The sequence below is a fragment of the Azolla caroliniana genome, unplaced genomic scaffold, assembly GCF_043228905.1.
Source record: "Azolla caroliniana isolate FFs.n. ecotype wild unplaced genomic scaffold, voAzoCaro1.0.p SCAF_7, whole genome shotgun sequence".
Taxonomy (NCBI): Eukaryota; Viridiplantae; Streptophyta; class Polypodiopsida; order Salviniales; family Salviniaceae; genus Azolla; species Azolla caroliniana.
Window position 1 is genome coordinate 9,985,856 of NW_028230442.1, and position 25,128 is coordinate 10,010,983.

The 25,128-nt window shown below is 40.2% G+C and overlaps 1 protein-coding gene across 1 annotated transcript; it reads left to right on the forward strand.

Moving 5' to 3' along the window:
- The first annotated feature begins 13,548 nt into the window (after positions 1-13,548).
- On the forward strand, positions 13,549-24,915 carry LOC147861946 (uncharacterized). Its single transcript, XM_087322237.1, has 5 exons — positions 13,549-14,580; positions 20,001-20,204; positions 21,383-21,568; positions 22,909-23,202; positions 23,725-24,915. Exons 1-5 carry the CDS (start codon positions 13,567-13,569, stop codon positions 24,535-24,537), a joined length of 2,511 nt encoding a protein of 836 aa, XP_087178363.1. The 5' UTR covers positions 13,549-13,566; the 3' UTR covers positions 24,538-24,915.
- The last annotated feature ends 213 nt before the right edge of the window (positions 24,916-25,128 follow it).

Sequence of the window (25,128 nt, forward strand, 5' to 3'; positions counted from 1 at the left end):
CGTATGAGCATTGAAGTACATAGTACTTCTGTCAGTCCCTTGTGGACTTGTATAAAGAGTGCTCACTGAGCACATCCTATGTACAGAGTATTACTTTTTGAATATAGTTTTTTCTATTATGCTCTCTTTGTCTCTCCCACTCTCTATCTGTGTCTTGTAAGGTTTCCATTAAACTTGTACTCTCTCTGTTGCTATCTAGCTGAACCGGTTTGTCATAAGCTTTCGCATATTAACTTTTACAGAAAACAATAGAGAAAACTGAAAAAAGAAGACAAGGTCAGAAAAATCTCACCTTCGAAAAAGAATATAGCTTCAACATCTGGAACAAGAGTTGAAATTTGAAAATTCGATGGCAAAAGTTTTGCCTTGTGGAAGGAGATGATGCAATATGTGTTGATCATCAGAAGACAAGTCGAAGTCATTCGACATAGCGAAAAACCCACTTCAATGACATCCGAAAAGTGGAGATCCATAGACGAAATCGCGCTCCATTATCTGAATGCATTTGGCCAAGAATGTTTACTTCAACATGGCCAAGGAGACAAAAACTTTCTCGTTATGGGAGAAGTTGCAAGCAGTGTACGAAAAGAAGTCCTCCTAGTTGAAACTCATATTGATTCGACAACTATTCAATATGAAGATGAGAGAGTTAGACCCAACAACCTCTCACATCAACACCTTCAGTACCCGTTTTTTGGAATGTCCTCCCAAGGGATTAACTTCGAAGAAGAAGTTAAAGCCCTTGTCCCCCTGTCGAGCTTGCCGGCGAGTTGGGAAGTCTTATGTACGACATTCGCCAATAACCTTAGGCTAAATCTGGATGAAACAATCAGCCAAATCCTCACTAAGGATATTCGACGAAAATTGATGGGATTCACCATCGACGAATTGGCAGAAGCCCACCAATCAACTGAGTCCGTCAACTGACACAATCGTTTGAGTGAACAAATGACAAAAATGGTTGAAATCATAGTCGATCAAAAATGAGGGGAGACCGACAGTGGTCAAAGTCGAGAATGATGCGAATGTAGAAAAGCCAGCCACAATGTTTCCGATTGCTGGTCGATCAAGAAGAAAGAGAGTGGTCTGCGATCCAAGCGGAATCGAGGATGATCAGACTCGAATCACTCTCCAGTCGGCAACCAAGTCAATGTTGTCAAGACCCAATCGGGGGAAATCCTCTCCTTAGAGGACTTGATGATCGAAGAAGTCCTCTGTAGTGCGTAAGACGCACACACATGGTTGCTGGATTCCGGCGCCACATTTCACGTAACCCCGAACATCAAATGGTTTTCAAACTATTCAGCCGATGATGACGACATAATCCGACTCAACAATGGGCAGGAGTGTATAATTGTAGGAATTGGGTAGGTCCCCATCCGTTTGCCGGATGGAAACATGATCACCCTACTTTAAGTTTGGCACGTTCCAATCTGAAGAGGAGTATGGTCTCCATTGGCATGCTAACCGAAGACGGGTATCGAACGACTCTCAATGAGTTTCCATGGATGATCAGCCGAGGAAATCTAAGAATCGGAAGCGGGCACAAGTACAATAACTTGTACCCAATGACGGTGATAAATCTAGAAGGGGTTGTGAATGTAGCCGAAAAGACCAACCCGAACTTATGGCATGCCCGACTCGGCCATATGTCTCAAGCCAGACTCGATCGATTGATGGCGGTTGGCGACATTCCGAAACTCCAAGAAAAGAAGGACTTTTGTGATCATTGTCGATATGGGAAACAGACTTGAAGTTTGCACTCTCTCCATTATGAGACGTGTTGAGAGTCCAACTCAACTTCCCATAGATAGGTTTCACACTAGCTCATGGACATGTTGGGCTAGTTTTGTAAATAGTAGAAAGGGCACTTGCCCTAGCTTAGTTGGTATATAAACCAACACATTGTAACTTAGTTACTGTTGGATGTTTTATGTTTGATGTATTTTTGGTTAATATACAATTTTTCTATCTCTGCCTTAAGAGCTCTCTCTGTCTCTCCCTCTGTTGCCTCTCACACACACTCTCTCAAAATCATCTTCCGTGGATTGCAATCACTCTTGCCTCCCATTCCGTTACATGGTATCAGAGCGTGTGGTTGCCTAATTAAGCCTATTCAACTGTGTTGTGTTGCACTCCGACGATCAACAAAACTGGCCCATCAATAGAGAAGAAATCACCATGAATACTCAAATGGGAAGCACTCTTCCTACCGAGAAGCTCGACAAAATGAATTTTTCATCTTGGGAATACAAGATGCATCAATACCTTGTCGGACAAGGCTACTGGAGCTACATCGAAGGAGCTCACGAGTCACAACCCAACCCAATAAACGCCGACTATCCCGCTTGGGAGCAGGCCGCAAGCCGTGTGTTGTATTGCCTTGCATCATGCGTTCATGAACATATGCTTGGCTACATTCGAGAGGCAAAAACACCGAAGCAAGCGTGGGAAAACCTCAAGAAGATTTTCGCAGCCAATACGGCAGCACGAAAGCTCCAACTTCGACAGGAGCTGAACAATCTTCAACAAAGGAACATGTCAATCGACAACTACACCTTAAAGATCAAGGAGTTGTGTGATGCTCTTCGATTGATCAATGTTAGCATTGACGACGAAGAAATGATGCAGATATGCCTCGGTGGCTTGGCACCGCGATTTGGCATAATAAGATCGGCCGTTCTCGTGAGAGAGAATCCTCCCTCCTTTTTTGATCTCCAATCATTGTTGCTAGTTGAAGAGAATCATATGCGTCAAAGGAACAATGTGCATGAAGGACAAATGCTATATTCGAACTTCGATGGAGGAAGAGGACAAAGCCGTGGAAGGAGAGGTTGATTCGGCCAAGGCCGACACAACCAAGAGCGTAATTCCCACCAATGGCAAGCAGACAGAAACGGCCCCGGAGAGTTCGGTGGAAGGGGGAGTCATCATGCTAGACCAAGCAACCGTAGGAACCTAGTTGAGTGTGGGTACTGCGGAAAACCCGGCCACTACGAAGAGGAGTGTCGGAAGAAGAAGCGTGAGCAAGGCCAACAACTAACAAATTACGCCACGAACTCTGACTACGGCGAATGCGGCAGAATGTTCATAATGAAGCACGAAGCGCACTCAATGTCCGCACTTGCGTCAACTACCGATTCCACTCCGAACAACGTATGGTTTGTCGATTTGGGAGCATCCGATCACATGACGTCCCATGAAGATTGGTTTTGGGAACTATGGAAGCCCGAACGTCCCAGATATGTCGAAATAGGAGATGACACGACTCACCCAATACAACATATCGAGAACGTCCCATTCAGAAACGACGGCAAACAGACCTACCTCAAGAACGTGTTGCATGTCCCCACTATTATGAAAAACCTAGTCTTGGTTGGCTAGATTGTCGAACAAGGAATGCAAGTACGCTTCAATAACGATGGCTGCTTCATTGAAAAAGGTGATCAAGTCATAGCTCACGGTTGTCGTGAAGGCCGTATGTTCATCCTCGATTCGAGCGAGGTAAAGTCGGCCATGTTTGCAAAGGGCCAGAAAGTCAACACCGACTTGAAACTGTGGTACAAGAGAATTGGCCACATCAATCTCCAAAAGCTCCAGAACATGCAATCGAAAGGAGTCGTAATCGGACGAAGTTGTACGAGCCATGATGAACGAGAGGAACCTGCTGAAATCATATTGGGCAGAAGTGGCAAATACGGTCGTATATCTCATGAATAGGTGCACAACCTCGGGAGTACACGATATAACTCCGCATGAGAAATTCTTCGGAAAGAAGCCGGACTTGTCACATGTCCGCATTTTCGGTTCTATCGCCTACGTACATATTCCAGACGATACGCGTCAAAAGCTTGACCCAAAGTCGGAGAAATGTATCCTCGTAGGATACTCACTCGAACAAAAGGGGTACAAATGCTACAACCCATCTACTTGTAAGGTTCGAACAAGTCGAGACGTAGTCTTCGACGAATACGCATTCTGGTACGCACCAGAGAATACTTCGACTCCAACCCCGCTCGACGCGGATGACACTGAAATAGAAATAGAAGTTGAGGATTGGCTCACACAGACGTTAGAAGACAACCCAATTACGACACGATTGAGTGGGCCATCAAAGCCGCCAAGCGATGAAAGCACATCTCGGCCAAGTCTGGAGCTGGACAAAGGGGAGGTGAAAATGTGGGAATATGAAGATCAGGAAGAGACCGAGATGCTTCACTCTCTTGATAGTGACTTTGAAGATCTCGACATCCGCATAGATGGAGCGAAGAAAGCCATACTCCCCATGGATTGAGAGCTACGCCGATCCACACGTGAAAAGAACCCCGTAAACCGTTGTCGTGCCTCCAGATCGTTGCGTGAGTCAGGTGGGAACCACTGAGGTTTTGGACTAGGAGAAAGAAGAATACAATATAAGGCTAGTTATAAATAGGTAGAAAGAGAAGTAAGAAATAAAAGTTGTGAATCCCACGTGTTTAGTGTATTTAATCAATATTTAGATCGTAAGAAAGAGAATTTTGATGATAAACTCGTGAATCCCACGAATATATTAGATTGATCAATCCTTGTAAAAATAATCAACAACCCCATACATCTTTCTCTCCTCCTTATATAAGGATGGAAGAGGCTAAGCATAACTTCACGCTTTTTCTAAAGTGTTCATGCACACTAAATGTGCATGAGTTGCTTTTACACTATGCTTTTATTTCCTAAATATAGTGCTCATGCTCACTACATGTGCACGGGTAATTTTTTATTGGTGTACATTTTTCTTATAAATAAAGTATTCACGCATTCTAAAAAATGCATGACTTACCTTTTAATAAAGGTGGGCGTAAATAAAGGTCTTATACGTATTAAATCTATATTTAAAACACTTAGGATAAGTTAGTACAATGGTAAGGTTGGGGTTTGTCCACGTGGAGGTACAAGGTTCGAATCCTATTTTGTGCATGTAATGATCTTTTCTTCTATTTACAAATTTGTCTCTGGTGAGAGACTCTCACCGGCCTTCCTTATCCGGTTCTGCTTGATCCGGTTCTTACCGGGTCTCCTTACCGGTTCCTCCTTCATCCGGTTCTCACCGGTTCTCCTTACTGGTTCCTCCTTATCCCTTATGGAGAGACAAAAATGCATTTTTCACGTAGTGTGCAAATTACACTACGACACCGCTACGGCTACGACAAGTACATGGCGTATCACTACGCTTTTATGATGAAAGTAGCATTGGTACGGGAACCGGAAACGCTTTCCGAAGCCGCAAAGGATCCACGATGGGTCGATGGGATGAATGAGGAGATGGAAGCTTTATGCAAAAACGAGACATGGGATCTCGTTCTGCTCCCCCTCGAACAAGAAAGCGATTGGATGCAGATGGATATACAAAGTAAAATACAATGCCTACGGATCCGTAAATCGCTTCAAAGCATGGCTCGTTGCAAAAGGCTACGCACAAACGCACGACATAGACTACGAAGAAACCTTTGCCCCGGTGGCAAAGATGACAACTATACATACAGTAATTGCACTCGCCGCAGCGAAGGGATGGCACCTCCACCAGATGGACGTGAAAAATGCTTTCCTCCAAGGACGGTTAGAAGAGGAGGTGTACATGATACAACCACCTGAATTCAAATCGCGTAAACATCCGCATGCCGTATGCCAACTCAAGAAGCCACTCTACGGCCTCAAACAAGCACCGCGTGCTTGGCATTCGAAGATCACGCAGTATCTTCATCAAGTCGGATTTTGGATGTCAAAATCCAATACTTCTCTGTACATTCAAAATGAGTCGGATAGCCCGATCATCATCATCCTATACGTGGATGACTTGGTCATCGGAGGAAAGGATCTCGTCGAGATCAACAAAGTCAAAACACTTCTCTCTGGTAGATTTGAAATGAAAGACCTACATGAACTCCATTACTTCCTAGACATTTAATTAATTCGGACACCAGTCGGGATAATGATCTCACAACGGCACTACGTCCTCAACTTACTCTACAAGTTCGGAATGACCGAGTGCAAGCCTGTGTCTACCCCTCTCGATCATAACCTAAAGATTGATGCCAATTCCGGAGCCGCTGAGAGCGAGCCGACTCAGTATCGACAACTGATCGATAGTTTGATCTATCTAACCATTACGCGACCCGACCTTAGTTATTTGGTCGGCCTACTTGGCCAATTCATGCAGAATCCGCGAAACCTTCATCTTGATTGTGCTAAGAGGATACAACGGTATTTAGTACGACAATGGCTTACGACATCATGTATAAGTCGAACACAACTATTCTACTCGAAGGGTACACCGACATGGACTGGGCATGCTATAAAGCGGATAGACGATCCACCTCCGGATTTGTCTTCTCCCTCGGCAGTGGAGCAATCTCTTGGAGCAGCAAGAAACAGCTGACAGTTGCATTGTCGAGCATGGAAGCCGAATATAGGGGCGCAGTAGTCGTCGCATGCGAAGACGTCTGGCTTAAACACATACTAAATGATCTGGACGTTCCCATCAAGGATCCAGTTCGTCTCTACTGCGACAACATGAGCAGTATCTACTTGGCGCGGAACCCCGTATTCCACGTGCGGACTAAACATATAGAAGTGCATTACCACTTCATCCGTGTGCGGGTACAGGCCGGCGAGATCGATCTAAAACATACCAATACGCACCTCCAAGTTGTTGATATATTTACGAAGGCCTTAGGAGTCGACAAGCTCGGGCAATTTGCATCGGACCTTGGTCTCACAACATCTACATTGCCTAACTTGAGGGGGAGTACAGGTACAAGCGACATGGAAGCAATACGCAACGATACACAACACATATGCAATTGATCGAGTACGCGAGTACACAACACAGCCGACTAGACAAGTCAAAGTACAAACCGAACAACCTTCTCGACAGATAGAAGTTGTGTTAGTAGGGGTGTGTTGAGAGTCAAACTCAATTTCCCATAGATAGGTTTCACACTAGCTCATGGACATGTTGGGCTAATTTTGTAAATAGTAGAAAGGGAACTTGCCCTAGCTTAGTTGGTATATAAACCAACGCATTGTAACTTAGTTATTGTTGGATGTTTTATGTTTGATGTATTTTTGGTTAATATACAGTTTTTCTATCTCTACTTTAAGAGCTTTTCTCTCTCCCTCTGTTGCCTCACACACACACACACACACTCTCAATCATCTTCCGCTGCATTGCAATCACTCTTGCCTCCCATTCCGTTACAATACGGTACGACAACCCCTAGAGCCAAAAGACCTTTCCATACACACCCATGCAAAATGGATTTGTTGAACGAATCAACCGAATGATCTAGGAGAGGGTGACAACAATGCTCTAGCAAGCCGAACTAAAGCTGGAGTTCTGGCCCGAAGCATTGGAGATGGCAATATATCTTATCAATCTATTACCGTCGAAAGAAATAAGGCTCGAAGTGCCACAAGAACTATGGTCAAGCAAACAACTGACCTATGATAAGCTTCGAATTTTCAGATGTGAAGCTTACACATTTATCCCCAAGGAGAAAAGGACCAAGTTGGCACACCATGCAACAAAATGCATATTTCTCGATTATGGAACCGATGGGGATTTTGGCTATTGGCTATGGGACCCAAAGAATCAGAAATTGATCCGAAGCGGAGACGTAGTCTTCAACAAAGACTCTATCATCTCAGACGGAACCAACAGAAAATAGTCAGCAAAAAGTTCTCTTTCGAAGTTGATGGAGATACCGTGGAAGGTCTCTTTCAGATCTTTGACAAATAGTTGAACTCAACCAAGCCGACAATACACCTGCCAACTCCAAATCGGTAGGAGGTCCACTAGTCGAACTCGAAGACAAAGCCAAATCGACAAGAGTCAAAAAAGGCAAAGTTGACAAGGTGCGAGTCGGAAACGATAGAGTCGACCTAACCAAAACACCCAAGGCCAAAAGGACAAACAAACCCGAGTTGACTAAGTCCCCTACCTCCATGTCAATCAATCCCGAAAATGGGGAGGATGATTCGAAGATGCCGAAATCTTATCAAAGGGGTGCATCATCCCGAAGGACTCTTGAAGACGATCTAAGTAATTCCAGTTGGCCATCCAAACCACTTGAAGCAGTGGAACCGATCCATATGGTAGCTAGGAGATCCAGACGAGTTTGAAAACCGACAGAGTTATATCAACCGGGCCTCGACTACATTAACTACACTAATACAGGCGAACCAAACACATACGAAGAAGTTATGGCTGCATCAAATGCCAACACATGGCTACAAGGCATGCAATCCGAGATGGACTCGATTCATAAGAATCAGACATGGAGTCGGTCGAACTACTAGCCGGAAGGAAGTCACTACCCTGTAAATGGGTTTTTCGGTACAAATATGTATCTGATTCAAAAAAACCCAAATACAAAGCTCAGCTCGTCGCGAAGGGCTTCAAGGAAGAACATGGAGTCGATTAGGACGAGATATTTTCTCATGTAGTCAAGATGACCACCCTTCGACTCGTACTCGGGGTCGTGGCAACAGAGGACCTAGAGCTTGAACAACTCGACGTAAAGACGACATTCCTACATAGAGACTTGGAAGAGGACATTTACATGTCCCAACCGATAGGCTTCTTGGCGACGGGGGAGGAAACTAACCTCGTATGTCAATTGAAGAAAAGCCTATATGGCTTAAAACAAGCACCAAGGATGTGGTACCAAAAGTTGGACTCCTACATCCAACAACTCGGCTACAACCGGTCCAACTCTGACCCATGTTTATATACTCAACAATTGGCCGACGAGTCCCGATTTATATGATCCTATATGTCGACGACATGCTGATTGCAAGGAGTAATCAAGCCGAAATCATAAAGTTAAAGGGGGGCCTTCACGACAAGTTCGCGATGAAGGAACTCGGACCAGCCCGACACATACTGGGCATGAGGATCGAGCAAAATCAAAAGACGAAGAATCTCCAACTCTCCTAGTCCAACTACATCCGAAAGGTGCTGAGGCGCTTCAACATAGAGAACGCGAAGCCAACACCAACACCGCTTCCGATGTCAATCCGACTATCGAACAAAGACTCTTCTTCAACAGATAAGGTGAGAGAGCTCAATGGAAAGATACCCTACGCATCGGCATAAGGAAGTATCATGTACGCGATGGTGGCGATTAGACCTGATCTTGCATATGTCGTGGAGGTCGTCAACTAGTACATGTTGAACCCAGAATGGAAGCATTGTGAGGTTGTCAAACACATCTTCAGGTACCTAAAAGGAACCGAAGATGCACAACTAACTTTCGGATTGGCAAACCCGACCAAAGTCAAAGGCTACATCGACTACGACTATGTCAGGAATCCGGATAATCGGAAGTCAACATTAGGCTACATATTCACCTATAGTGGCGGAGCTTTATCATGGAGGTCAAAACTCCAAGAGTGCGTGACCCTGTCGACCACATGTCAAGAACAATACTAAGATAGAGGAGTATTGTCAGGAAAAGTACTAAGACTGAGAAGGAATTAGTACTAAAAGATGAGGATTAGTACTAAGGGAGGTGTAGAACAAGAGAGAGAGAGAGAGAGAGAGAGAGAGAGAGAGAGAGAGAGAGAGAGAGAGAGAGAGAAAGAGTGATTGAGTGAGAGAGAGAGAGAGAATGATGATAACAAAAGATATATATTATGTTAAGAAAATATACAATAGTAGCTAGGAGGCTTAAGATTAGCGTTGAACCGATTTGGTTCGAAATAATGCCTTGTGCCTCCTTTTATAGTGTTCTCAAGAGTACTCCTGAATGTTCCAGAGAAATCTGGAATATACATCAATTTTCTATAGTAAAACATAAATGAAAATTAAATCCTTCGTATTATAACATATAGTGTAATGGTCAAGAGCTTGACCCATGTAACATAAGGTCATGGGTTCGAGTCTTGCCATATCATGAAACTATTGCCCCTTTAAAACAACGAGTGTCACGAGTCGTTTTGGATTGAGGACCCAGTTTGTCTGGATATTGACAATGGAAGTCTTCAAGAAGAGCACGAGCATTGGTCACATTCTCTATTGGTTCCCAAGTATGCTCGTTGGGACTATATCCTAGCCAATCAACTAAATAGTAGAGCTTCTTGCGAACAATCTTGGAATCGAGGATGGCGGCAACCTCGTACTTAGGTCCATCTTCAAGTTCGATCGGGGGTGGAGGTTGTTTAATATGACCTGGGATGGTGCTGTCTTGATAGGGTTCGAGGAGAGAACTATGAAACACCGAATGTATCCGAAGTTGTGGAAGTAGATCGAGACGAAAAGCAACATCATTAATTTTTCTGATAATACGGAAAGGACCTAATCACCGATAATCCAACTTCTCGCATGGGAGAGTAGTCTTGATGTGTCATCATAGTAGCCATACCCGATCTCCAATGTTTAAACTAGATGGAAGCCGATGACAATCTGCGTGAACCTTGTGTGTTTGTTGAGCTTGTTGTAGATGAGTAGATAAATATGCTTGTATCTTGCGTAACCGCTCCAAACGATCCTCTGCGCAAGGATTTGTGGGTAACTTTGGGGTTTCAAATACACACCACCGGGGGTGACAGCCCGTATAAGCATAAAATGGTGTAACCTTTGTCGATGAGTGGACAGAGTTATTATATGCAAATTCAATGAACTGGAGAATATCCGCCTAGTCATCTAGATGATAACTTAGAAAGCACCGAAGATACCGCTTTAGTGTTTGATTTGTTCATTCTACTTGGCCGTCTGTTTGCGGGTTGTAGCCGGATGAGAGTTTACAAGTGACCTTGAGAATTTTAAAGAGGTGCTACCAGAATTTCGAGACGAACTAGGGTCCACAGTTGCTGATGATACGATCGGGAGAGACCAAAGATGATACGAGGATGTTTGTCTACTATAATGGTTTAAGTATAACATTTGGAATCATTTCATTATTTATTTAACTAAACTTCAATAACGAAATGGAAATTTATAGATATAATCAAAGATACATTATGGATGTTAAACAAACATAAATGGGCATTGGATGTAGATGGTAGGATTCAAACCTACACAAACAAACCCACTATAATGGTTTAACTATAACATTTGAAATCATTTCATTATTTATTTAACTAGACTTCAATAATGAAATGGAAATTTATGGATATAATCAAAGATACATTAGGGATGTTAAACAAACATAAATGGGCATTGGACATGCTATACATGCATATTTGTAGATGGTAGGATTCAAACCTACACAAACAAACCCAGATGATTTCTAGTCATGCCCGGTAACCACTTATGCACATCCACATCAAATTTAAGCGGTTGAAAGAGGAGAAGGGAGAGAGAAATATAGAGATTTTTATCATTTTGAAATCAAATATCAACTATAAGACCAAGGTGGTTGTCTTCCACAATGTTTAACTTTAACTTGTGAAATAGTTCATTGATTTTAGAGAAACATATAAAATTCTATGATGTGATTCAAGATTTCAATAACAAAATGAAAATTTAGAGAATTATCTTGTTGACATCAGATGTCATCTCTAACACAAAATTTTACACCAAGATAGTTGTTCGCCACAATGGTTTAACTTTAACTTTTGAAATCATTTCATTCATCTAAAATAAATATATGAAGTTCCATTAGTCGATTCTAGAATGCATTAACAAGATGAAAATTAATGGATGTGACCGAAGGTACATTGGGGTTGTAAAGGAAACAAATGGGCATTGTACACACATATTCACGAATGGTAGGATTCGAACCTATGCAAGTGAACCCACATGATTTTTCGTCATACTCAATAACAACTCCGACACATCCACATGTAAAAAGGAATCGAATGAAATTTTTTAAAGGGAGAAAGAGATTACTATTGTTGTTTTGAAATAAAAAATCATCTATAAGACCAAAATGGTTATCTTCCACAAATTGTTGAAATACATGTTAGATAGGTAAGAAGGGGTAACATGAAAGTAATGTGATTGTTTGAATTGTCTCCATGACTACATATATGAGATGTGGTCTAGTTGTTGAGGGAAGACGTATCTTTGAAATCAATTATCATCAATAAGACCAAGATGGTTATCTTCCACAATTTGTTGAAATACATGTTAGATAGGTAAGAAGGGGTAACATGAAAGTAATGTGATTGTTTGAGCGGTCTCGGTGACCACATATATGAGATGTGGTCTATTTGTTGAGGCAAGACATATGTTTGAAAAACTTCCTTTCCACCATCTAGTATCTTAGTCTTCATAAATTGGGAGAGTATGTCCAACAATGGCAATTTCATGAATCATTGTGATGTTTTGAAGAGATGAAGGATGATAGTATTTGCATGGATGCTATAACCTTCACTTCCATTTCAAATGCCATTTTTTGGGATATTCTTGAGAAAGGTGATGCAAAAGAGCATATGTATGGACATGAAAACCATGGAAATCTCAAAGGAAAAGCCATTGTTTACAACATCGTAGAAAAGGAGAGTTCGAGCATGGAGTTTCCAATGAAGAAAGATGTATTTGACATGCAACCTCAACAAACAAAGATGACATGAATCTTTGGATGGATAATCATGAGATAAAGCTTTTTATGGAGAAATATGGCAATGTTACTAAGTGTTTCATTGTGAAGGATGGTTGCATAATACATCTTTCCCCATGGGGAAAGATGCTATGGAACTTCCAGGGGCAAATATGGTTTTGATATGACGATAGATGATTAAACATGGAGCTTTCTATAGAGAAGCATTGTTGCGACATGAAGTTTTCAACGTAGAAAGATATAGGCACATGGATTGTTGGATAACCCCACCATAAAAACTTTGATTTGTGTCAGGAAATGCAAGACAATAGTCATTCTCTGAACGTGGTTACATATTCTTGCATTTGAAAGGTTGTGCTAGCATAGGATCAATTGAGAATGGAGAAGAAATACATGGTGAGATCAAAAGGCAAGGTTTATTAGCAAAACCCACAACACTCGGGACTGCATTGATAGATATGTACACAAAATAAGGCATCGTCATTATCTCTCGCAAAACCCAACAACTTAGCTAAGATCTTGATTCCCTTGTTAGAAGTTTCTTGGGATCTACTTCGGTGTTGGTTGGACTGCTGTATTGATAACAAGGTATTGTTGGCTATGAATACGTTACGTGTTATAGTTGAATTGATTAGAGTATATTTCGACATGTTCCTTGGGTAAAGTTCAAGGATCATTCTCAATGGGAGATGGGTGACGAGACTAGTCGAGTATGCACATTTTGGCGTAGGCAAGTTTTCGGGAATCCAAGAGGGTATCACACTTCGATATGATGATGCTCTGCATTTACGACATACCATGCTTTTGGGTACAAAACTTGAACTCGACCCAAACCAAACCAAACCAAACCAAACCAAACCAAACCAAACCAAACCAAGCCAAGCCAAGCCAAGCCAATCCAACCCAACATTCAATCGTTAGTTAATGCACCAAGTTCCTCTCTCAAATTGTCGTTAGTAAAAGTAAAGTTCCTCACTCGAGAACTTCTCTCTCTCTCTCTCTCTCTATCCATTCGTGACTGGCCATGGCAAGCTTCTTCACAAACGTCTCCTCTTCTTCTTCTTCGTCTTCTCTGTGCAGAAAACACAGACAATATTCACCTCAATCCATTACTTCTTCTTCTTCCTCTTTCTTCTTCTTCTTCGCGTCTCTGCGGAAACCGCACCTCATCTCCTCCTCTGCAATATTTAATGTTGGATTTCCTCATCATCCTAGACCAATAAAGAATCATGAAAGGGCAAAGAAACTCACGCCTTGTTCCGCTACCACTAGTACAACAGTCGAATCAGAATCAGAAGCAGTCGGTCTGGACGAAGAGGCTGTGGTTCCTGAAGATCGCCATAGCTTCTCTATTCGGCTTCCGCCTCACCTCTCCCACCTCTCAGGACTCGTCTCTGAGCTGTCTAGCCATGGTGCGGACGTGGCTTCCTCTCTCGAACCATGGCGAGAAACGCTGTCCTTTCCCGAGTGGAACGCTATCGTTTCCCGTTTCGGTGATTCAGACTGGACCCTATCGTGGAAATTGCTCGAAATATTTCGAGAGAAAGTTAACGTTTCGGATTTGATTCGTACCCGACAAAGAAGTGGGACCATAGAAGAACGAGAGGCGACGGAAATGAATGTTGAAAATAACTTGGAATCGTTTCCAGATAAGGTTGTTCAGGAAACGAAGCTTCTGGCAGCAAAAGAAGACGAGGATGAAGAAGAGTCACAAAATTCTCAGACAAAAGCAGAATCAACAACGGCACCAGAATCAGAATCAGAATTGGAATCTTCTCCAGACTATGTGTACAATAAGGATTCTTTGAACCTGAAGCTTCAAAGAACACTCCTAAAAGCTCTTCTGAGAAACAAGAAGTTCGAAGAAGTGGATAAATTACTATTTGTGATGAAAGAGTCAGGAGTAGAACGTGATGATAGATTCTACTATACTCTGTTGGATGCTTATGCTGATTCTGGTCGGACGTTTGAGGCAGCTCAAATTTTAAACGAGATGAAGAAGGAAGGAATTGAGCCTCGACAATTTCTTTATGAAAAGGTTAGTTGCATAAACTCTTCAGATTTTTCAATTCCTTTACTTATCACGTTTTCTGCCTTTCTTTACTATGTTTACTTCATAGTATGTGTGTATGCATGTGTGTTTCACTTAGATTATTATGTCTATGTTCTTGTGTGTGTGTGTTTCGTTTAGATTATTATACATATGTATGCTACTCCTTTGTGCTTGTGTGTATGCATGTATATGTGGATTTTATGTTTAATTCTCAGCATTAGCAGGAGAGAGAGAGAGGTGTGCCTTTATACGTACATGCATCATGCATGAAGTATGGATTTTATATTTAATTTTCTCAGTTGTAGAGTAAAACTGAATAGATTTTTTATGAACCAATAGGAGTTTTTATTATCCACAAGGAGGCCAATTTTAACCTATGGGACCAAAAGAAATATGGATTTTATGTTTAATTTTCTCAGTTGTAGAATAAAATAGAATAGATTTTTTATGATCCAATAGGAGTTTTTATGATCCACAAGGAGGTCAATTTTAACCTATGGGACTAAAAGAAATATGGATTTTATGTTTCTTTTCTCAGTTGTAGAATAGAATAGCATAGATTTTTTATGATCCAATAGGAGTTTTTATGATCCACGAGGCCAATTTTAACCTATGGGACCAAATTGGATTGGGTTTGGTCGAAGATGTGTGGAAAGCATAGTTAGATGTGATCAACGGTAGAGCATTGTATCAAAATGTGATACTCAGACTCCGGAACGTCTTTAGTCGACTACTCCATCACTAATGCCCCAACCCATGTCTCATATCTTAGTGAGTGTGAGCTAAGTTATAAGGATCCACTTGTTAGGATGACAAACAATGATGTGTGTGGTTTCCCCCGGTGAACAACATGATTTTATAGTCAGGTGCAACATATGTAGTATGATGTGTGAAGCGTGAGCCTCCACATTTTTCCCATGTCATGATTCATTGGCGTTGCAAAAAGGCCTCATTCATAGAGGAATCTATTGATGCATCATGAAGCAAGTGTGTTGCATCCCATCTTCCAAACCATTTTTCCATATCTTGCATCCAATTGGAACACAATTTTGCTTTTATTTGTTTTTTGGATTGTTTTGCTTATTTCCCATGTGAGTCTTGGAAGTCAATGTGGGGACTTTTTGGAACCTTAAGCATTTATTCGACAACCCTTTCCATAACCATGATGTCGATGGGAAGTGATACCATCTCAAGAAGTAGGAGGGTGTATGGGCATTTGTTTCTTGACTTGGATAAACATTGTAAGAAAATGCTTTTGGACATTTTCAAACTCTTTCCAAGTGGACTTAGGGATACTGCCGCCTCATACTTCCACTCCGTAGAGAAGAAGCACCGGTGTCACCAAAGTGTCGAAAAGGTATTTGTTCAGGGCCCAACACTTACTTCTCCAATATTGCATGTGTTCTCAAAGGCATAATATGCTCTCTTTCCCATCTCTAGGTGGTGGGTAGCACATTCATTCCATTTATGATTTGAAGTTACTATAAGGCCAAGATATTTAAAGCTTTCCATATTTTCAAGTGGCTCATTATTGTACATAATGCAAGGTTTATCCTTATCTTGGCTCTTCACAAGCATAATATTTGCTTTAGAGCAATTGACACTTAATTGTAACCCACATCATCTACATACAACAAAAGCATGATGACCACATTCCCAATGACAAATTCTTCACGACCTTCGCCCTTTACAAACTTGGCAATAATTTGTTCTGAATCATGAATGTGGAGAACAAATAAATGGTGAGAGGGGCCATCCTTGCTTACCACTAGTAGTGCTATTAAAAGAAAATCTAAATTTATCTCCCATATGCACACAATGTATAATCTTCTCATAGATTTGGGCAATTGCAAGCATATATTCACTTGGCACCCCGAGTTCTTCCATAAGTCTCCAAAGATGAGCATGAGGTACCATATCAAAAGCTTTCTTGAAGTCTACTTAGTAACAATACAAACCATTACCTCCCAAGCGACTATTTATACTTGAAGGGTGACAAGGTGATTGATGGTGCTATGGTGTTTTCGAAAGCCAACTTGTCCATGAACTGGCTTACCATTTTTTTCATTCCATGCACTTACATTTGGGAATGAACCAAAATAAGTATGACTAAATATTGGGTACAAAAGAATCTAGTTATCTAAGCACTTAAAGAATCTAATTATCTATGGTTACGTAATTACCTAGGAATCTAGTGAGAGAGATTTTATAATCAGCCTTGGAGGTCAAAATTGCTTCACAAAATGTCTTTGGAGCTGGAAAATGATTGTTGATGTTCAAGAATTTTAGTATCAAATGTTGGAGTTTAGAGTGCACATTGTGACTGAAGGAAATGTGTGCAAGGGAGAGTCTGCTTTGAAATGTCGGGAAGGCAAGCTTGAATGTGATTGAAGGCGGAGCATTGTAGTAGAGTGTGGTGCTTAGTCTTGTGAGCTTGTTTGGAGAAAAAATATACATAATTGATCAGTCTCCTCACCAATGACCCAATTCCCTGTTCCACATCCAAGAGAATTGCGAGTTAAGATGTTTGGAAGAAAAAATATGGGTGTTGGACAAAGGGAAGAGCTCTATCATTTATGGTGAATATAGTTTGCTCGCTCAAAAAAGAAGACGTGTTTGCAGTTTGGTTGCATCGTATGTAATTTAATGTTAAAACATGAGCCTATACATTTGTCACACGCGGTGATTTATTCATGCGGAAAATTATACTGACAACATGCTGATTTGGAGGCTTGTCTGTTGTGGCAATATGGTCTTGGGACCATTGGCCTATTTCCAATCCATGCAGAGCATGCAATGTCATCTTGTCTGAATTGAAGAGTTGTTGGGAGGAAGTTGCAAACTCATTCCAATTGGAGTTACGGATGCTACTGCTCCAATACCTCAGCCCAATAAAGAAACAATGGTGTCACCAAAGTGTCAAACAAGTAGAACTAAGGTTTGATTTTTCGTAAATTGCATATTTTTTCAAATGCATAGTAGCAGATATCCATATATTATTGAAGGGATTCTGAAGCCCAAGGTATTTGAGTCTTCTTTTCATTTCATGTGGCTCATTATTCTATGCGTTTATATTTATATATGTAGGTGTGTCACATGTATGTTGTTAATATCTTAGAGAAAGCAAGGAAGAAATTCTCAAAAAATATCTCATCAATATCTTTTCAACCACAGCAAGAACATGATAATTGCTATAATGTTTACTCGAAATAAGGGCGCCGATGAGAGAAGCATATATCTTAAGAGTTGCTATGGAAAACGTAAAAAAGTAATATGCATTGACATAGAAATAAGCTGAACCATCATCAAAGAAATTGTATTTTTGGCTATAGTATGTCATCTCCTAAGACATTTGGACATTGATGGAATCATACATGGGACCAATCTCTTCTTATTCAAAACACTTGTCCACTACTGAAGAAAGATATTGATGTATTGTATGTTAGGTGTAAAGGCCCGTAGTTCACAAGTGAGGTAATTATTCGTACATATGATCACATTGTTCACCTGGACAGGAAACCTCCTTTTGTAATGTGAACACACCTCTTTTGTTTTTTAAGGTTAACTAATATAATAACCTTTTTTCTTGTGTCCCAATCAAGGTGGTTGGGTACACCAAAAATCTGTGTGTCTCTACTCTCATCACTGCTACAGTCCTGTTTGCTGAACATCATCCCTCAATAGCTGCTCCCTCAAACATCCCTCTTTACGTTTATTGTATTGAAAGATGTATCACATTTCCAATGAGACACAAAATTAGTTGAACAATATTTGTGAACACGTGGATGCACGTTTACACGTAGAATGATTGATGTGACAATGCATATTTGGTGTATGTGCCAATGCTGATGTAGGAAAAGGTTTTGGGAAGCCACTTTAAAAGAAAGAAGAAAGAAAGATATACTAATGTCTTTTTAGAGTGAAAAATGGCCTACAAGATCAAACACGAGAGTACATCTTAAAATGTTGCCTCATCTATGAGAACAAACCAAAATAAATGTAACTAAGTAAAAAAGTAAATTGAAATAGAATTAAGACGTGACTAAAGAATCTTGTCATCTATACATGTAAGATTGTCAAGTTAGATACATTGTGCTTATTGTCTTCGAAAGCTCTCTAGCATAGTCGATCCAGAATGGAGAGGTCTCTGAAGCGAGGGAAGCACCTGCAATGGCAGAAGATAATGGGCTTTATCTGTTGATGACAAGGGTGGTGAGATTGTGGTCCTCGTGGCCGTGGCCTATGTGCATGACAAATTGGTATCACCTGATCTATTGTAACCCCGTTGCAATGTCCTAGTTGGGATCCCATTTGTATAGCTCTTGATTGACTTGTAGCATAAGTAGGAGTGATGGGGCTAAAGAAAGCTGTGATTGTTTTTTGTTGATGAGCTTGTGTGCTATGTTGTCTTTCAACTTCTCTTTGTGACTCTTCAGTTCTAGCAAGAAAAATCCCAAGCACCATTGGTTCTCATTTTCCATTACCTTATGTAGTGGGCCAAATCTGCTGAAAGAGGCAATGGTTTCTCCCGCTTATTTCATACAAAACAGTGCAATGGCAAACATAGTTTTCTTCAGATTCCCTGATGACACAATTGGCAAATTCTTTCTTCTCAAGGTATTCGTGCATATCTGCCTACCTCAATCTCTAACTGATGAGAAGTCCTCAGCTGCCCTATCACATTACGCGGCACGTAAGACAGATGTATGTCCATATAAGAGGGCCTGATGATGAATCCATCCTCGGATGTATGGAAAATGTGTCTTATAGTGCGTCATCTTCCTACTAAGAGAAATTGTGGGACTATATCCATTTTATTTTGTTTTCTAACTTGATAATATCTGTTCAGATCACTCTGTTCTTTTCCACTTTGGTGTTGTTTAGATGGGGACAATCCAAGATATATTGGAGAGGGGGCAGTGCATTTATGTTTATGCCATGTGATTCAACTATAGTTGGGTTTCAGCATACCGACAATAAATGTCTCCATGTTTAGTAAGTTTTTTGATGACATAAGTCCCATCCTTGAGTACCTTTGTTTAGGTAGGTCCCAAAGCCATTGGATACTAGTCAATGATTGAAATAATACTAGTCATTGACTGAAAATCCCCTATGTTCTGGTTCATTGTGCACATGAGACCAAATTTGCATTTAGATGCAACATCTTGTGTTTCTATATCTCCACCCTACTGTTGCTTCCTTAATGAAGCAACACTTGATCCATTCTAATTTGGTTGTTGTTGTGGTTGCATTTTGTAAATGAGGACATCTACATCATCAATTTTAATATTTAGATCATAGAAATTATCTGTAGCAAAATATCATTTAATTTTTCATGCGATGAGAAAGTTTCATTTTTTGAAGCAAAAATTAAATATGGTTTGCGTTTTTGTTTGATCTCACAGGTTGCTCATGTTCAAATGAACCAAAAGAATGCTGATTTAGATCTACCTAAGCAGATCATAAAGCAGTTGATAGAAAAAGGTGTACAAGTTAGCGTGGCTATCTTCCGAAACTTGCTGACAGCTCATTGGGAAGCCAGAGACACTGAAGGTGTGGAAGAGACCCTTGAATCAATGCTAGTTTCTGGTCACACTCCAATTTTGAAGGCATGCTCACTGATTCTTTTCTCATGTGAGTTATTAAGTAATGGTTGAATTGAAGGCCCTGATGAACTGTAGACCATTTGCTGGTTCCTTTAGAACCCCAGAATATTATTCTCAGTAAAGTAAAATCCATTGGATTACTAATAAAACTTGATCCCTAATAGAAGATTTTGTATATTTCATCATTTCTCACTTTCCATATGTCCAGAAAGCCTATTACATCCCCAATCCTGATGTGTAACAACTCATCCATACAGAAAGGGAAGTTCATTGAGCTGAAACTGAAGTATGAAAAGCTTGGTACTCAACAAGGCTCTGAGGAGTTGTGATACATAAAATCCAGGAGAGTTGGCATCTTAGTCTCACATTGGTATCTATACATTATGTTATATTCAGGATCTCCACCTCATAAAAGGATATCATGATTTGGATTTCTTTGTAATATTTTCTTCTCAATCTCCTGTAAAGTTACAAGGAGCATGCTCTGCAAATCTCCGTGGCTCTCGCTAGGCACAAAGTCAGTCTTTGAAGTCACTGAATACTCTGCATCTATGAAGTTGTGGGATATTGGGAACCTTAAAAGAGAATATTCAGAGGGTGGAAATAATCTGTAACCAGTCTTTATGTGGATCTCGGAATTTGCTGATTCTTTTATAGATATGCTTGTTGAGGTCTAATAGGAAGGGTTCAAGATTTCATGATTTCTGGATCTCGTAAGCTCTACAAGGGTCAGTTGTTTGCAGAAGAGGATGATATATCTGTCACTAATAGCTTGGTAGGAAGGCATTTACATCTGTATGTACTACTTTCATTCAAGTAACTTCTATGACAAAGTCCTCTTTCTGTATGCATGTTTTATACAGCATTTCACTAAGCCTTTCGTTGACAGTGAGATGTTTCAGTGTGACATTTTGAGGTTGAAATACTTCTAGTGGTGCTACACATGATACCATCATAACATAGATACCCTTTTCCGGCTCATGGATACAAACTTTATGCAGGATTGTGATGAAACCTAATTTTAGTTAAATCCACCTCAAAGAGATAATGTAAGCCAGGTTTTAGAATTTCATAATGTTCTCATTGGCTAGTGAATCACCTCTAGTCCATGTTATTCATGGTCATACTGTGTTATCTTGAATTCTTCTGTTTTTGACATGATATTCTATGTTCTTGTTCAGGATGTATTGAAGGTTATGCAACTTCATGGGAGGAGAGGCAATTATGAACGGATCCTCGAACTTATAGAACGGATGTCTGAGTGGAACATTGAACCAAATGCTGGTGTCTATGATTATTTGATTCATGCTTACTGCAAAGCAGGCATAATGACTAAAGCTAAAGAGACATTCTTGAAGTTTGAAGAGGTAAATGAAATGTGCATATAGGCTGGCAAATAAATAGTACTTTAACGTTGTTCAAAGACAAATAGATGAGGTTGAATATTCGTTTGCACAGTTAGTAGTAGTTAGAACAGAGCAATTTTTTACAGTCTTGCAATGTATACTGTGAAAACGCGTAGCATCAGTGACTTTACATAATATATATTCTATTTTATATTTTGGTAAAGCAGGAAATTGATTATTTTGTTACCTGAGAGATGATGTTAGATTACAATATATATGGAACCCAAATATATTATATGGCTTTGAAGTGTATTGACATAGAAGTGCTATCTATGATTGTTCAAGATGTCTTCATGGTAACTATACTTTACAGTTAGGTGTAGTTTTATTGTTTTCCTTAACATGCTGCCTATCTCATCCTTGGGATTTCTATTACAGTTGAAAATTTGTTTTTTCTCTCGTTATCATAGCCTAATCAGCCACTTTCTTTGGAGAGAATCAGCAGCAGTTAGCATCTTGTGTAAGGTGTCAAAGCTTTTAAACAGCTCGCTGAGTCATTCAAGAGTGGCCATGGTACTTGCAGGTCAGAAAGTGGTTTCAAGCACATGGCTTAGATCCCTCAGTATCACATCTCCCTTGTACCCAGTCACGCTTAGACTATCATAGACAGATAAAGAAGATCAAATCCAGATGCTTCCATGATGTCCACAAAAGAACAACCCAAATGACTATAAACTCTGCTGCATTCAATAGACGTTCCCAGTCCGACAGGTAATGGTATACAAATACCTATGATGGTTGGGATTGTTCTTGTGAGAACCCAAGAGACATAGAGAGAAGTTGTTAAAGAACAACAGTAAAACTACAATAGCTCATTGTAACTTCCTTTAGCTTCATCACTCATGCTACAAGTCAATCAAGGTCTGTACAGGTAGAGTTTTGACCACATCATTTGAAATAGTCTATAACCAAAAGGTCAGGCAATAGTAATTTGTCGTGCACATCGGCTACATCTATCTTCGTAGTTCCATCTCCATTGCTGTCAACAAATAAAGGCCATTATCACCTGACACTGAACGCGCTTCCCTCACTTTGGAGGCCTCCTCCATATTCAATTGACTCATGTTGGAGATCTTTTAAAGGAAAAAGTTTCAGTTCATCTAATCTCTGAACATTAATTTTGGTTTTGCTTCTCAAAGATGAGATTATTTTAAGAGGTGATGTCACCCACTCAGTCTCGTAGACCACTCTGGCCTGTTAGAAGATGTTAATATATCATTCTTTCTTTATTCTCTTTAGAATGGTCATACCCAGCTCTTGTTCATTTACTTTATAAAAATGCCTTTTTTTTATTTCCACAGTTAGGCATCAGACCAACACCACTGTCTTTGAATATGCTCGTGGATGGGTATGGAAAGCAACGACTTCATGAGGAGGCGCTTGAAACATTTGAAAGTATTCGTAAGAATGGGTACAAGACAACAACTGTTAGTTACAGCTCCATTATCTCTGCTATGGCTCTTGTAGAAAAGTTTGATAAAGCAGAAGAGCTTTACAAAAGAATGGTGAAACAAAGAGTTCAACCCAATCTGCATACATGTATCACGATGATTCGGTGTTATACAAAGCGCAACTTTACAAGAGATGGGCATAAGGTACAGTAACACTATATCATTTGTTTCTGACTGGAAGTTTGTGGAGAAATACCTCTCAGAGCACACCAAACGTGTCATAGAATTCTCAAACTACCTTTTGTATCTTTTAAAATTCCAAAAGCATTCCTCCCTACAATTTTCTCAATAAATTAGAGAGAGAGAGAGAGAGAGAGAGAGAGAGAGAGAGAGAGAGAGAGAGAGAGAGAGAGAGAGAGAGAGAGAGAGAGAGAGAGAGATTGCCCAGCTTGTTGTAATGGTGTTTGGTGGAGACCAGGAAGTTGAGCATTCAACCCCCACATTTGGCAGTGGGGCATCTAGTAAAGTAGCACATTTAGCAAGATTTGAAGGAAAGATAAAATAATGAGAAAAAGGGAGAGAGGTATGGAGGGGCAAGTATTTTAACAATGTCAAATAATGAGGAATATTTTTGGAAATTTGAAAAATACGAGAACCATTTTGGGAATCTTATAAAAATATAGGGTTTAGTATTTCTTGTGCTTATCTGATTGAAGTGTTGCACAGATATACAATTTCATGAAGAAAGCTCCATTTGAGATGACTGAGGTTGCATATGGGGCAGCATTAGTTCTGTATACTGAAGGTAATTGGTATCAACAAGCTGCTGCTCTACTGCAAGAAATCGAGAATAAAGATATACCATTGGTTGCATCCGCACAGGGTTCCCTAATTGAATCTTTTAGTATTCTTGAAAACAACTCAACTCCTCTAGCAAAAGTGGTAGAGAAAAGCAATCTAGAAGTTTGCAAATTTCTAACATCAATTTTCTTAAGCAAGTGCGAAAACCAACAGATGATGACAGGCGAAGTAATTTCGTTCCTTGAGAAATGGAAAGATGTAGACAGGCTTGAAGACACTGCGATTGTTTATAATGCATGCATGAACTGTTTGTGGAAGAAGGGTCAGAAGGGCTTGGTGAGAAAAATATTGGGTATGGCACGAGAGATATATGCTGGATATACTCAACCTCAGTTTAATGAGACTGAATGGATTATTGATGTAACTAATCTCTCAGTTGGAGCAGCCAAAACTGCTTTATTTGAATGGCTCAATGCTGTGGGAGAATCTATATCAAGAAATGAATTGGAGGCGCATGATGGTTCGAAAGTAATAATAATTACTGGTGATGAGTTTACACTTCATATTCCTAGAGACAACAAGTTTCTAAAGCAAGTGTTGAGCAAAACGCTTCAAGAGCTTGGGTCTCCCTTCGTGAATTCAGAAGACGAAGGTCCTAAAAAGCTAGTGGCCAAAGCAGAGGATGTGGTAAGTTGGATTTCTCAAGGTGCAACCAAGGAAGCAATGAGGCTTGACTGAAGGAGTAATTTGCATAAAAAAGATTTTAGGAAGTGAAATTGCCTTGGGTTATTCATTGTTTGTGATGGAAAATTATTCTTTTTTCTATGACTACCAAGAAGTGATTTGCCTGGGTATGAAAATTCTAGTATAAAAGCTACAATTTTGAAAGTATGCACTCAGCAAAGAGCCTCCTTAATGGAAGGATCTTGGGGGAATTGTTATGAAAGTTTTTACCCGGCAGATTGCTAACAATGATGTTACAGTCTATCCAAGGTGATTTGCACCTATTTCGCATCATGGTTATTATATTTTTCTTCTCCTTTTCATGTTGAATTGTTAAATTTTTGGTTGGAATGAGCAAACTAGTCTCAGTAACAACTCAGTGATTTTTCTAGACGTTATTGATATAAAAAAGCTCATATAAACACTGTATAGTTTGTAGTAGAGACTAACCCACTTATGATGATTATTCTTCATAAACCCTAAACCCTAATTAAAAAGGAGATGTGTTTGTTTATTTTAGAGTAAGAAACCTTTGGAAGAGTGTCACTTGTTAGCTATGTTTTACTAAAGACAGAAAGGGTTCATTTTCTTGTAAGCGTTTTACCT

Coding starts and splice junctions, on each gene's coding strand:
- LOC147861946 (XM_087322237.1), top strand. CDS start 13,567: ATGGCAAGCTTCTTCACAAACGTCTCCTCTTCTTCTTCTTCGTCTTCT. Junction 21,569..22,908: donor CATTCTTGAAGTTTGAAGAG/GTAAATGAAATG, acceptor TTATTTCCACAG/TTAGGCATCAGACCAACACC. Junction 23,203..23,724: donor TTACAAGAGATGGGCATAAG/GTACAGTAACAC, acceptor AGTGTTGCACAG/ATATACAATTTCATGAAGAA.